The sequence below is a fragment of the Cupressus sempervirens genome, chromosome 1, assembly GCF_028749045.1.
Source record: "Cupressus sempervirens isolate cs-2001-9-10 chromosome 1, ASM2874904v1, whole genome shotgun sequence".
Classification (NCBI taxonomy): Eukaryota; Viridiplantae; Streptophyta; class Pinopsida; order Cupressales; family Cupressaceae; genus Cupressus; species Cupressus sempervirens.
Window position 1 is genome coordinate 592,197,647 of NC_143118.1, and position 15,445 is coordinate 592,213,091.

General features: G+C 36.4%; 1 protein-coding gene across 1 annotated transcript; it reads left to right on the forward strand.

Moving 5' to 3' along the window:
- Positions 1-1,728: 1,728 nt before the first annotated feature.
- LOC149578810 (uncharacterized) lies at positions 1,729-5,743 on the forward strand. The gene is made up of 5 exons (XM_089831836.1): positions 1,729-2,013; positions 2,516-2,758; positions 3,632-4,245; positions 4,409-4,924; positions 5,294-5,743. The coding sequence occupies exons 2-5, from the start codon at positions 2,533-2,535 to the stop codon at positions 5,432-5,434; spliced, it is 1,497 nt and encodes a 498-aa protein (XP_089687962.1). The 5' UTR covers positions 1,729-2,013; positions 2,516-2,532; the 3' UTR covers positions 5,435-5,743.
- The last annotated feature ends 9,702 nt before the right edge of the window (positions 5,744-15,445 follow it).

Consider the following 15,445-nt stretch of genomic DNA (forward strand, 5'->3'; position numbering starts at 1 on the left):
ATCAAGGGACAAGGGAGAGGAAGAGTAGGTGAAGGAGAATGAAATCAAGGAAAATGAATGATTTAGAACAATACTAAAAGAGAGTAATTTTAAAATTTTAAAAATTAAAACTAATAAATAAATATGTTGAATATTCTTTCAAGGCAAAATATCACAATTTTATTGATTTGGTGAATATTACAACTATTAGAGCTGACCTTGATTCCAAATTGGACTAGCACTAGGCATAAGTATTGAATTAACACATTCAAAGTTATTTTGTTTTCCTTATCTAAAATACTTGTTAACAATTAATTAGAAACAAATTATTAACTTCAAGATTTTCATAATATCATGTCCAAAGGGTGATTTTTTGAAAAATTAAATTGGTTGTATGATATCTATGGGGCTTATGAGTGTGTTATCCCAATGAAGTGTGTGGTTGTGTCTAGGGATTCTCTAAGTACAAAAATGAATCTCAAATAATTTATGTAACATTATATTATATTTTTAGACCCATCTTGGAACCAAGATAATCTAAACTTTTTACCTATTACACCTATATCTTTGGGATATTGTAGGAAAATACCACTATCCATGGCATGGGCACTCACCATACATAAATCTCAAGGAGTAACACTTCAGAAAACACCAATTGATATTGGTAAACATAGAATGTGACAAGGGTTGAATTTTATGGTGAAAGTTAAGTCACTAGACAAACTTCATATAGAACTACCATTCTCCTTTTATCGATATGCAATCTAATGAAAAACAAATCCACATACAATTACTAGGCAAAAGGAAGAGTCACGATTGAAGCAACTATCACTGTAGTGTAAAAGGGTACAAAATATCATTATTTCCCTTATTATATATGACTTTACGTGTATTCCCTTCATCACTTTTTAATTGGCTACATTTAGCTTGCATTTTAAGGTCATCTTTCCTTTTTGAGTAAAGTTTTTCTATTAGATGTATGGTGAGAAGATGCCCATTGTCACAAAGTAAATCACATTTTTTAAGAATTCATTATTTTTTGTTCGAGAAACAACCTAGGCATTTCATTTTACTTCATTCATTATATTAAAATTGTAAAAAAAAAGTAGTTACAAGCATTGACTACTTTTTGTCCAATTTAGTTTAATTTGTGAACAAAACATATACCAATCAAACTATCTTTGTGTTTTGCATACCTCTTCTATGTTTATTTTAGTTTTATAATTATTTATATATATGAATTTATTAGATATGTATATGAAAAAATGATTAATTTATTTTTCAAACTTTTAAGTTTCCTTTCATTTCATATTAAATGTTTAACAAAAACAATAATATGTAGACAACCATTTTATATAGATGTGTACCTTTTGTCACTATAAGCATACCCCTTGCTCTTTGGAATGCAAGTGCTAGTATATGCACCTCTAAAATAATATTCCATCCAAAAAAACATAACATTGAAATCCTACCCATCCCCACTAATTTATGCAGAATACATTACCCGACATAGATGTTTACTTGAAGACCGTTTTGGCGGGTTTCGGGGCGGATCTGCGGCATAATGAACTGCCTATTAAAAGACATCACCCACGAATATTTAAAATAATATGATCATATTTTAACGCGCTTTTAGCAGAGAACTGTTAGTCCCACGATTTGCAGAATCTTTGACTTCGAAAACTTCAAGTGCTCTTATTTATCATCAGCCATTTTAACCCAATCTCTTCCTGCCAAATTTGCCCAATCTCTTTCTTCCAATTTAGCAGCAAACAACTCATCAATCTAGTGTGGATGATAAATATCAATACCCTGTTTACCTTTTTGTTGGCGTTTTTGGATGACACTGATTGCCCAACTGCTTAATCACAGATCTCCTCTGTATTCCATCAAGGCATAGAAACTGACTACATCACATGTCCTCCACTAAATACTAAAAAGTGCTTACGTGGGCATTGAATCTGATCCGTGTATTCGATCACTGACATTGTGTAGGACGGTTGTGATCGTGCTACATCTTCCGATTTCAAGAAAGTATGTTCCTTTTCAAAACGTCTCTTTTTCATTTTCAAACCTCCTTTTTCCACATTCTTTTGATTTTTTTGCATAGTCTTTTCTGCTACTAACTAGGTACTTCCGCTTCTGTATTTAACTAACACTCATGCACAAAGTTTTTGCTGCTGTTGCTTCCATATAAGCTCTGCATTGCATCATCCAGGCTCATTAATGGCTTCCATGCTCTTAGAATGTTTTTCTAAATGTCTGATTATGTAAATGTGATGATGGGTTTTGCACAGAGCAATATGCTGTTATAGTGTTTTTTGAGTGTGATTGTGTATAAGTGATGATTGGTTTTGCAAAGAGCGTTGCTCTAGGCATCGGCCTTCAGTGTAGCGATTGTTGCTTCTCTTTGTAATAGCAAGATCTTGTGTTCCATTTGAAATGAGGTTAAATAAACGTATAAAAGAAGAGCGTTGCTGATAGAAGTGGAATTTTATATATGCGATGATGATGGATATTGATTGAGCTTTGGCAGATTGAAGTTCAGTAACTATGGAGGTCAAGGTGGTTTTGTTTTTCATTGAGATTTTGGCATTGCTGGTTTGTGGGTATGGAGAAGATTATGTATCAGTATTAGGGGACCCTGGTATGAAGAACAAAAAAGTGAGGGTGGCTGTTGAGGGATGGAATCAGTGCAATGAAGTGGGAGCAGAAACTCCCGGCATGGGTAGCCCCAGATATGCAGATTGTTCTGAACTAGAATGCCCTTCTGTGCCAGGTTTGCATTTGTTCTTCACATTCTTACAAGAAGTTATGAAATCATGTTAAAAGATGTTTTAGGTAGTGAATTGATTTCAGTTTCATGAATTTGGAAGGATTATCTTTGAAAAACAAATATTCAAAGGTAGATCATGAATTAGATCCTTCAGTTTATGTCAGATCTTGAATGCTGGATTGGTTAAAGCTAACTGCAAAGCCGCGCATCCACCTTTTTTTAATAAGGGAGGGTTTTTTCTGAAGTTGATTAGGAAAATGACATGAATTAATGTTTATAAATGTTGAAGTAGATATGTTGAGCTAAGTTTTTTTGTTTTCAAACTAGAAAATATGGGGGAAATTGGAATTTAAAAAAACAGTGTAAATAACTAGTGTTGACAAGTAATCATTGAAAATAATAATACAAAACTAAAAGTTAATTATATTATAGTAAACATGGGGAACTAACTTTTTGTTTGCAAACTGAAAGGTCAAGGATCCCTAAATTATCGCTGGATAAAAAGTTGGATTCTCCCAATATTACAAAAAGAGTTGTTCACAACCACTCCTAAATATTGGAGTAAGACCTGGCTGCTTTTTCTATTGAGCGAAGTTGTTAGGAATCATGAAAAGATGGAATAATAACTGGTTCATAGACAACCATGGCATGACAAGAACCATCACAAAATTGTTGAACTCAAATGAGTAACAGGATAACACGAGCTGAATACTCATTTTTCAATTAGTCCACCTACGTTAAATGAAAGTACTCATTTTCATGATGTTTCAGATTTTCTTTTTCAGTCATCATTTTTCATTTATTAAACTTTTCTCTGTAGAAATCTTGACAAATGTTTTCTATGAATTTCTCACTGTTTTTATTTGATCACTGTAGATATCAATAATAATAAAAGATGGAGGAGATGTAAGGTAAATCATAGAGTGAAAGGATCAGACAATAGATTAAGTGTAGGGGATCCATTTCCCAATTCAACCATCGAAGCTTCTAAAAATCTAGATCAGTATGCAGTACAGAAAGAACTATATCTGGGATCCTTGTGCGAAGCCGATAGTGGATCACAACCATGGCAGTTTTGGATGATCATGCTGAAGAATGGAAATTTTGATGTCAATTCAACCCTATGCCCAAACAATGGTAAAAGAGAGGACCCTATTAGAACAGACAGACATTTCCCCTGTTTCGGCATGGGCTGCATGAATCAACCCATTGTGCACCATACTTGGTCACAAATCAAATCAGGAAACGGTCTAACGGGAAGCTTTTATGGAACTTATGACTTGGATGCTGATCTAAAGAAAGGAATAGACAATAATATGTCTTATTACTCTGTAGTATGGGAAAAGAATCCTTCAACTGGAAGCTGGGTATTTTCTCATAAACTTAAGACTTCTAGGAAATACCCATGGTTAATGTTGTATCTGCGTGCTGATGCTACTCGTGGGTACTCTGGAGGGTATCATTATGAAACACGCGGGATGATGAAGCAGGTAATGGGCCGAAGTTTAGATTATTTTTCAATATTAATTAATATTATGTGTTAAGTTCAAGTAGATTCAAATTTGATACTTCTTAGATAAGAGGCTCACAATTTACTGTTGTGTTGTACGCTCTTTTTTTTTCCTGATGCTTGAGTTCTTGTAATTTCTACAGCTTCCAGAGTCGCCAAATTTCAAGGTTCGCTTGACTCTTGATGTAAAACAGGGTGGAGGTCCAAGTAGCCAGTTTTATTTAGTTGACATTGGGAGTTGCTGGAAAAATGATGGAAGCCATTGTGATGGAGATGTTGAAACTGATGTTACTAGATATACTGAAATGATCATTAATCCCAGTACTACAAATGTGTGCTCCCCTGTAAAGCTTGATCTATGTCCTCCTTATCATGTCACTGCTTCAGGAATAAAGATTTACAGAAATGATACTGAACACTTCCCATACACTGCATATCACTTACACTGCTCTCCAGGCAATGCAAAGTATCTGGAGGAGCCCTTCAATCTTTGTGACCCCTACAGCAATCCCCAGGCACAGGAGATAATGCAGATTTTGCCTCACCCAGAATGGGCAGTGCATGGTTATCCTTCCAAGAAAGGAGATGGATGGATTGGAGATAGTAGAACATGGGAGCTTGATGTTGGGGCCCTCTCTAATAGATTGTACTTCTATCAAGTAAGACATTTCTTTCTAGTCGAAGTAAAACAAAATTTGATTGATCTTATGATAAAAGTTTTCTAGCTTTCATTGTGTGTTTATTTTTACTATCAACGGTTTGGATCCCACTTCGTGATCCATCATAATGAAAGTGAGCAAGAGATGTTCACACTCTGTGATCCATCCTCAGCATAAAAGTGAGCAAGAGATGTCTTGCTCATTTTCATCCTGATGATAGATCACGGATTGTGATCCGATATGTTGATACTAAAATAAACACAAATCAAATCCAGAAAACTTTTATGATAATTATAATAAATTGTAGAAATCTAATATCTCCGAGTGATTGATCTTGCTTAAAAATCTAATGGTGGATGTGGGGTGCAGGATCCAGGAACAAAACCAGCAAGGAGAATCTGGACATCTGTTGATGTTGGAACAGAAATATATATAAGTCCCAAAGATGAAGTTGCAGAGTGGACTCTCAGTGACTTTGATGTTATTGTACCAGTTGCAGACACAGCCTAAGCAACCGCCTATTTCAGTTTATCCCTGCCCTAGAAAAGGGTAGCATGGCAGCTCCTTTTTCCTTAAAAGGGGCTCACTTGGTTTGAGTAATAAATATCGGAGGTCACGCCCTTAAAAGGGTAGCTTGGCATTTCCTTTTTCCCTTAAAAAGGGGCTCATTCAATTTGTTTGCAGGGTTGTACTTAATAAGTATCATTTTTGGCTCATCTTAAATATTAAATTGTCACAAGGAGAAGTTTTTTAATATTTAAAAATGTAATGTATCAAATTAAAATAATAAATATAAAATTTATATTACCAATATTTTAATATTTTTAAGAGATTTATTGATTGGATTGTGTAAGAAATTTTATCATAATGTTTCGGATCACACGATCTATATGGAGAAATCAAATAGAAAAGAAAATTGTCACACATCATAAGATATTTATTAAATTACGTATTTTAATATCTTAATTTATTGCCATGTCTTCTGAAAAAAATTATGCATCAATCTAATTTTTTAGTTTTTGAAGTTTTACTCATAAGATTGCTAATTTTAGAATGTGATTATTACTTGTTGATATAAAAGCCAAACGTTTGGACATACATGTCAATGTTTGCATACTTAAGGGCATCACGTCGAATAACTTTCATCAGAGAAACATTAATAGGAGTAACTTGCATGCATATCTCCACCATCCTAAATTGTAATCACTTGTGTGCTCTACAATTTAATGATTATTTAGCATCTTCCTTAGTGTATTTGCATTATAGAACTTTACAATTGCACTTAATGCATTACCTTCAAATTGAGTCATCTTCCCTCTCTAACTTGTGCAAAAATTGAGATGGGATCTAATCTCTATGCATGCTCTATTCCTCCAATCACAAAATTTATTTTCTCTCCTAGGTCTTATTTTACCTCAAATTTTAGTTATATTGTTAGAACCAACTACATATTTTAATTTTGAACTGTTAGATCTTTTGTGACTCATCTCTTATGATAACCTAAGTTCTTCCAAACTTAGGCAACTTTGGTTGACCTTGTCCTGGAAGTTTATTCTACCCAAGTTCATCTTGGTGGATTTGAATGGTTTATGGATCTATAGTCAGTTGCTAAATTATGACCCCTAAAATTACTAGAAAAGAAACTTTATTGCTTCATTTTGGCATAACACAAAAATGAAATCAAGATCAAGTTAAACACCTTTGTTTGATTACAAAAAGAAATTGTACGGTGGAAGCCATAGTTTGATGGCATCCATTGAAGAAAAAATTGACTATTGAAAGCTTCATTCAAGCATTCCAATCAAGTGTCTATAATTTACAATCAAGCATTGAAGAAATCAATATCTAAACCATGGAGTTTTGAACTGATTGTGTGGATGGCTAGAAATACTTTTTCCCTTAGGGGCTTGGTACGATTTCTTTGTTATTTTTAGATCTATGCATTGATACTTCATATTTACATGCAATCAAACATATATTAGGGTATGTGCAGGATCATGGTGTGCCAAAAAGTGGCAATGTGAAAAAAATAGAGTTTGAACACGTCTAAAAGCGCTTCAAAATCCGCTCTGACTTTTTTTCACCTATCCAGGTACCAAACCTGGAAAGTAAGGCTCAAGCCTTATCGGATATCCGATATGAGATCGGATATCGGATCTCATATCGAATATCGGATATCCGATATGAGATTCGATATCCGATATCGGCGACATAAAAATTGGAGGGAAAAAGCACAAAAATTAGAGGGAAAAATAAATTTGTAAGTGATATAACTAATTTTAGTTATGAAATGTGTAAAGATATAATATATAACCTATGAATATATATTATAATAACATAACTATTATATTTATATATATATATATATATATATATATATATATATATATAACGTAATGTAAAGATATAATATATAATCTATTAATATATATAATAATATATTATGTTATTATCATTATTATTATCTATAAATATAATATATATTATTATAATATATTATTATTATTTTTACTATATTTTTATTAAATATAATAATGTAATATATTATATATATGTTATTAATACATATTATTATTATTATTATTATTATCATATGTAAATTATAATATATAATATATTATGTTATTATTATTATAATCTATAAATTATATATATATGATTGTTATACTATATTATTATTATTTTTACTATATTATTTCTAGTGGAGTCATTTATATGGGTCAAAAGGGCTCACAGGATGACTTATGACCCCTTTCGACACATTCCATAACGACATATGTCCCTAAGGGATCCTAGGACCCCTAGGGACATATTAGAATAGTTTATATGAGTCGAAGGGGGTCACAAGATGACTTCTGAACTCTTTCAACATATTACAAGACGACATTTGTCCCTAGGGGTCCTAGGACACTTAGGGAAATATTAGAATCTTCATATGAGTCGAAGGGGGTCATAGGGTGACCAATGACCACCTTCGACACATTCCACGATGACATATGTCCTTAGGGGTCCTAAGACCCCTAGGGACATATTAGAATCATTCATATGGGTCGAAGGGGATCATAGGGTGACATATGACCCCCTTCGACACATTCCACGATGACATATGTCCCTAAGGGTCCTAAGAACCCTAAATACATATTAGAATCTTTCATATGGTTTGAAGGGGGTCATAGGGTGAACTATGACCCCCTTCAACACATTACATGACGACATATGTCCCTAGGGACATATTAGAATGCTTCATATGGGTCAAAGGGGGTCATAGGTTGACCTATGACCCCCTTTGACCCATTAAATGATCACATATGTCTCTAAGGGTCCTAGGACCGCTAGGGACATATTAGAATCATTCTTATTGGTCAAAGGGGCTCATAGGGTGACCTATGACTCCCTTTGACCCATTAGATGATGACATATGTCCCTAAGGGTCCTAGGACATATTAGAATCGTTCTTATAGGTCAAAGGGGGTCATAGGTTGACTTATGACCCTCTTCGACACATTACATGACGACATATGTCCCTAGGGGTCCTAGGACACCTAGGGACATATTAGAATGTTTCATATGGGTCAAACGGTGTCATAGGTTGACCTATGACCCCCTTCGACCCATTAAATGATGACATATATAGCTAGGGGTCCTAGGAACCCTAGGGACATATTACAATCGTTCTTATGGGTCAAAGGGGGTCATAGGTTGACCTATAACCCCTCTGACCCATTACATGATGACATATGCCCCTAGGGGTCCTAAGAACCCTAAGGACATATTAGAATGTTTCATATGGGTCAAAGGGGGTCATAGGTTGACCTATGACCCCCTTCGAACCATTAAATGACAACATATATCCATAGGGGTCCTAGGACCTCTAGGGACATATTAGAATCTTCAACCCATTACATGACGATATATCTCCCCAGGAGTCCTAAGATCCCTAGGGACATATTAGAATCATTCATATGAGTTAAAGGGGGTCATAGATTGACCTATGACCCTATTCGACCCATTACATGATGACATCTGTCCCCAAGGGTCCTAAGATCCCTCGAGACATATTAGAATCATTCATATGGGTCAAAGGGGGTCATAGGTTTACCAATGACCCCATTTGACCCATTAAATGATGACATATGTCCCTACCGGTCCTAAGACCCCTAGGGATATATTAGAATTGTTCTTATGGATCAACAAACCCATTAAATGATGACATTTGTCCCTAGGGGTGCTAGGACCCCTAAGGACATATTAGAATTGTTCTTATGGATCAATGGGGGTCATAGGTTGACCTATAACCCCCTTCAATCCATTACATGATGAAATATGTCCCTAGGGGTCTTAAGACCCCTAGGGACATATTAGAATCCTTCTAATCGGTCAAAGGGGGTCATACCCTATGACCCCCTTTGACCCATTACCTGATGACATATGTCCATAGGGGTCCTAGGACCCCTAGGGACATATTAGAATGCTTCATATGGGTCAAAGTGGGTCATAGGTTGACATATGACCCCCTTCAACCCATCAAATGACGACATATCTCCCTAGCGGTCCTAGGACCCCTAGGGACATATTAGAATCATTTTTATAGCTCAAAGGGGGTCACAGGTTAACCTCTGACCCATTTCGACATATTACATGATGACATATGTCCCTAGGGGTCCTAGGACCCTTAGGAACATATTAGATTCATTCATATGGGTCAAAGGGGGTCAGAGGTTGACCTAGGACCCCCTTCGACCCATTAAATGATGACATATGTCCCTAGGGGTCCTAGGAGCCCTAGGGACATATTAGAATCATTCTTATGGGTCAAAGGGGGTCATAGGTGTAAGGAAACTTGGCAATAAAGAAAATAACCGTTTCCACATAAGCCATAATAAATCTGAAATAAACAAAGAATTAAAATCCACATGCAAGAGAATAGACAACATACCCACAAAATTGTGACACAAGATATACCCTGGGAAACCCTCACTGAGGGAAAAACCCAGCCTCCAAAAGCATCCATCACCATGTATTATTCAACAAAAATACCATTGCCATACAACCATGGAAGCCTTCATGGCCATAGCCACAACCGAGCAAACTATGTGAACAAGCATAAATCCACACATCCCATGCCATGCTTTCAACCTTCACAAATGCTCCCTTGGCTAACCTGTCAAGCCTTGGCCTACTCGACTCTTGCCTTTTGTCTTCTCCTTGTCACTTTCTCTCTACAACTACTACCCTTATGGCTGCTTATATAGTAGCAAGTCCCACAAAACCACTAAGTGGTATTACATAAACCATGTGCTAAAACCATGTGCTACCTAACCCACTGACCCCACATTTAATATTGGGCATTTAATTCTTTTCCCCAATATTAAATAATTACATAAAATATTATCACAATGTTACAATACAACTCATCAAGAATATTCCATGGGAATCTTTACATGTTGCACGTCCATCTAGGCACAACATTACATAATAAAATAATAAAATAACAATATTATGCAATGTGTGCAACACCCATTATCTCAACAATCTCCCACTTGTTGTATACATTGCATAGGGTCAATCCGTAGCCACATAAATCAATAAGGGAACAATCCCTCCCAGCACATCCACCATGATGGATCAAAAAATACACCAAGTGCTCCATCCTGGTACCCGCAACAAAATCAAAGTATCCAGCATCTCGAACATGAATAATATCACCTCCTATTATGCCACTCCCACTGGACATACATAGAATCCATCCAAAGAGAAAGCCACCCAACTTGTCACATTAGAAGATCATAAAATCCTGTACCAACTGATCCAAAGGTAATCACATGTATCCGTAGTTGTCAAAATATCCATAGCTGAAATAGCACCCACAACAAAGTGCCAAACCCATCCAACTATCCATACCTCAAAGGTATAACAAGTGAATCTCATATCACCAACATATCCAATCTATAACCTGCAATCACAAGCCTCAAGAGCAATACCTGCCACATATATACCAAGAAGCTCCCACTGCAAAAGATAATGTCAAATCTATAACCAATCCACTAAACACATCTCAAAGAAGTGAATCCATGTAGTATCAAGGACATCCACAATACATAAACTAATATCCTGCAAGAACAACTCTCATAACAAATCTCCAATGCTCTCCCAAGTTCTCCACAACCAATAGAGGAAAGAGATAAAGGAATAACCATGTCATCTCTCACATGACATACATGAGCACAAACCAGTGATCACAATCTCTAACCAATCTCAAATCCAATGTAGGCAAAACTGAACATCCAAGAAGATAACCGAGACCAGAGAAACCATGCAAATCATAACCTGTATCATGTCCTTCTACACACACCTCTAGATGTAAACTGTGCAAGTATGATCTCCTCCATAAAACCCCAACAAGAAGCCTCAACAACACCCAAACCATACCATATAACTAATCATAGATGTAAACCTCTCACAAGAAGATCAAACTCAATAAACATTTCCTAAACCAAGGAATAACCATTCCTAATCCAAGGAAAATGCCCAATATAAAACCATCTCCCAAACTCAACCAGCATAACAACATATGCACATGGAGATAACCAATGCTTAACCATCTCTCAAATGAACCTTCCAGAACTAACTCATGTACCATAGCTCAAGATCCATATCCATGAAAGATAAGCATAAATATAATGCAACTAAGAGAAACAATGGGCTATACCTCTCAAGTAGCAAACCGCCGAGTAGACCAAGAGTGGGGAATGAGAATGCTCATCAAGATACCCAAGTCTCCAACCAAGAATCATCTAAGAACAATCTCTTCTCAAGTCCATATCAGGTGACTGCCCCTCAGACTTCCTACTAAAACCATCAACTGTCCCAACAAATACTTCTCTAATCCAAAAGAAATCAGCGTCACCACTGTCTCTAAGTATCCATGAGCACCTGTAACCAATCAATCCATGCCAACTCCAAATGCAACATAGCAATATCATGAAGTATCCAGCTTATGATCAGTGTACTCAATACCAAGAAACTAAACCAAGATCAATGTCAAAGTTTCAACCATGGCCTCAGGAACATAAACATGACAACATGATCTAACCTCTCAACCAAAGAGATAACATGCTCCATATGAACATACCATAACATGTCACAACTCTAAACGCATATCAAGAGTATACCATGACATAATAATGAAACCATCCTCATACCAAGGATAACATGCCAAATAAAAGTATAAACCACACCTTTGCCAAGAACCTTGTGATTCCTCAAGATGCAACCATCTCCACACACCATGAAGAAAACCACCTCCACATACCAAGAAGAACCATCTCCACACACCATGAAGATAACCAAGAACCCCATGAGTCCTTAAGATCTATCCATCTTCACACACCATGAAGATAACAAGTGCACCATGCAAATGTCAAAGACGCTTCTGCAGCAACAGGATCTAAGACAAACCTCCAACATCTACAAACACTCAATAAATATATTAATGCCAACAACTCCCACTCAACTGTGGTACCAAGTCACCTATGGCATCATAAAATCCATCTTCTATATGAAGATCCAAACCAAACCAGGAACTAATCCTGCACTGTCACCCCATCACTCTCACAAGCTCCCACTAAACCGTGTATCCAAGCTATCCATGACATAATGATGAAAAACCATCTTCTAACCATGAGAATCAACCAAGGCATCAAACCATCAAAGAACTCAAAGTGCACATCATGAGCTCCTCAAAAGAAACCAAATAACCATGATCTTCAACCAAGAAGATATACTACCATAACCAAATCAGAAAATCCAAGCTAATGAACATCAAGGATGTACCTGTATAACCAATCATGTCATGCCAAAATCCATGACACCACAATCACATCCATGAACCGAACATCTATCTCTCAAAGTGTCCAACCTGTCAGCATAGAATAGTCAACCACAATCCTCCACCATGACTGTACCTGGTAACAACATCTCATCCCTTCTACATGAAGATAAAATCATGTGATTTAGGGCATAGACAACCCAAATTCAAGCCACCAATCTGAATATGCATCAATAATGAAAGATCAATGGGCAAAGACAACCCATAACCAAGCCATAAATGCAACCTGTAAGTATAGACCACTTACAACACTGCACAACTTGTAGATCCAACAAGTCATCATGCATATCCAAACCAAACACTGATAACCATATCATCATGAGACCAATCTGAAATATGAACTGAGTATACAATGACATCAAATCTTAAATCTCCAATGCCATAAACTCACAATGTTACCATAGTCAAAATATACTTATAAAATATTCAGATCAATATATCAACAAATAAATCATGTCAAACCTGCACCAAATCTGAACCAATGTGTAGATCTCTCCAAGAGCTTTTCGTTGACTACTCGAAGTCCAAAATCTGACTCTGTATGCCCAAGTTATGCCCCAATTTGTGTTCAAAATAAACAACATCTAACTTTAAGGCTCTTAAAACTTGAAAAAATTTTAAAATCACAGAACCAAACCTACACCATGTTGTAGTGCTCTGAATTAGCTTTCCAACGCCTGTAAGAACTCTGAAATCCGATATTTTGAGAGAAAGTTATGGCCATTTTACTAAGACAGTCTTTTTACCATTTTCAGTACGATTTTTCATTTTTTATTTTTTCAGTGATGAAAATTCCGACGGGATTAAATTTGACGGCCATCATGGGCTGAAACCAAAAAACTCTTCCATTTCTTCTGAACATGGCCAAACTAGGGAATATTATATATCAAAATTTATGGAAATGTCGACCCGGATCCAATGGTGAGGTCTGTTTTTACCCAGGAGGTCATTTTTGCAAGCTACCCCCCAAAACCCTCATTTAAATGAAACATCCGAAAAAATATTTTTGTCCAACAATTTCACATGCCCAAAATATTTTAACATCCCATCATAATAGCAAATCCAAAAACCTTTAGATCTGCAATAAATCATTCATATATCTTGCCCTTTTCTTTTATCCTCTCATGCATTCCCATGGATTCAATCTAGGGTTACAATAATAAAATCATAGCTCTAATACCACTTGTAAGGAAACTTGGCAATAAAAAAAATAACCGCTTCCACATAACCCATAATAAATCTGAAATAAACACGGAATTAAAATCCACATGCAAGAGAATAGACAACATACCCACAAAATTGTGACACAAGATATACCCTAGGAAACCCTCATTGAGGGAAAAACCCAGCCTCCAAAAGCATCCATCACCATGTATTATTCAGCAAAAATACCATTGCCATACAACCATGGAAGCCTTCATGGCCATAGCCACAACCGAGCAAACTATGTGAACAAGCATGAATCCACACATCCCATGCCATGCTTTCAATCTTCACAAATGCTCCCTTGGCTAACCTGTCAAGCCTTGTCCTGCTCGACTCTTGCCTTTTGTCTTTTTCTTGTCACTCTCTCTCTACAACTACTACCCTTATGGCTGCTTATATAGTAGCAAGTCCCACAAAACCACTAAGTGGTATTACATAAACCATGTGCTAAAACCATGTGCTACCTAACCCACTGACCCCAAATTTAATATTGGGCATTTAATTCTTTTCCCCAATATTAAATAATTACATAAAATATTATCACAATGTTACAATACAACTCATCAAGAATATTCCATGGGAATCTTTACATGTTGCACGTCCATCTAGGCACAACATTACATAATAAAATAATAAAATAACAATATTATGCAATGTGTGCAACACTCATTATCTCAACAATAGGTTGACCTATGACCCCCTTTGACCAATTACATAATAATATATTTTCCTAGGGGTCCTAGGACCCCTAAGAATGTCTTAAAATTGTTCATGACCCATTAAATGATGACATATGTCCCTAGGGGTCCTAGGACCCCTAGGGACATATTAGAATCTTTCATATGGGTCTAAGGGGGTCATAGGTTGACCTATGACCTCCTTCGATGCATTATATGATGACATATGTCCCTAGGGGTCCTAGGACCCGTAGGGACATATTATAATCGTTTATATTGATCAAAGGGGCTCATAGGTTGACCTATGACCCGCTTCGATCTATTAAATGATGACATGTTCGTAGGGGTCTTAGGACCCCTAGGGACATATTAGAATCATTCGTATGGGTCAAAGGGAGTCATAGGTTGACCTATGACCACCTTTGATATATTACATGATGACATATGTCCCTAGGGGTCCTAGGACCCTTAGGGACATATTAGAATGCTTCATATGGATCCAACGGGGTCATATGATGACCTATGACCCCCTTTTACACATTAAATGACAAGATATGTCCCTAGGGGTTCAAGGACCCCTAGGGACATATTAGAATTGTTCTTATGGGTCAAAGGGGGTCATAGGTTGAACCATTACATGATGACATATGTCATTAGGGATCCTAGGACCCCTACGGACATATTAGAATGCTTCATATGGGTCAAAAGGGTTCATAGCTTGACCTATGACCCCCTTTGACCCATTAAATG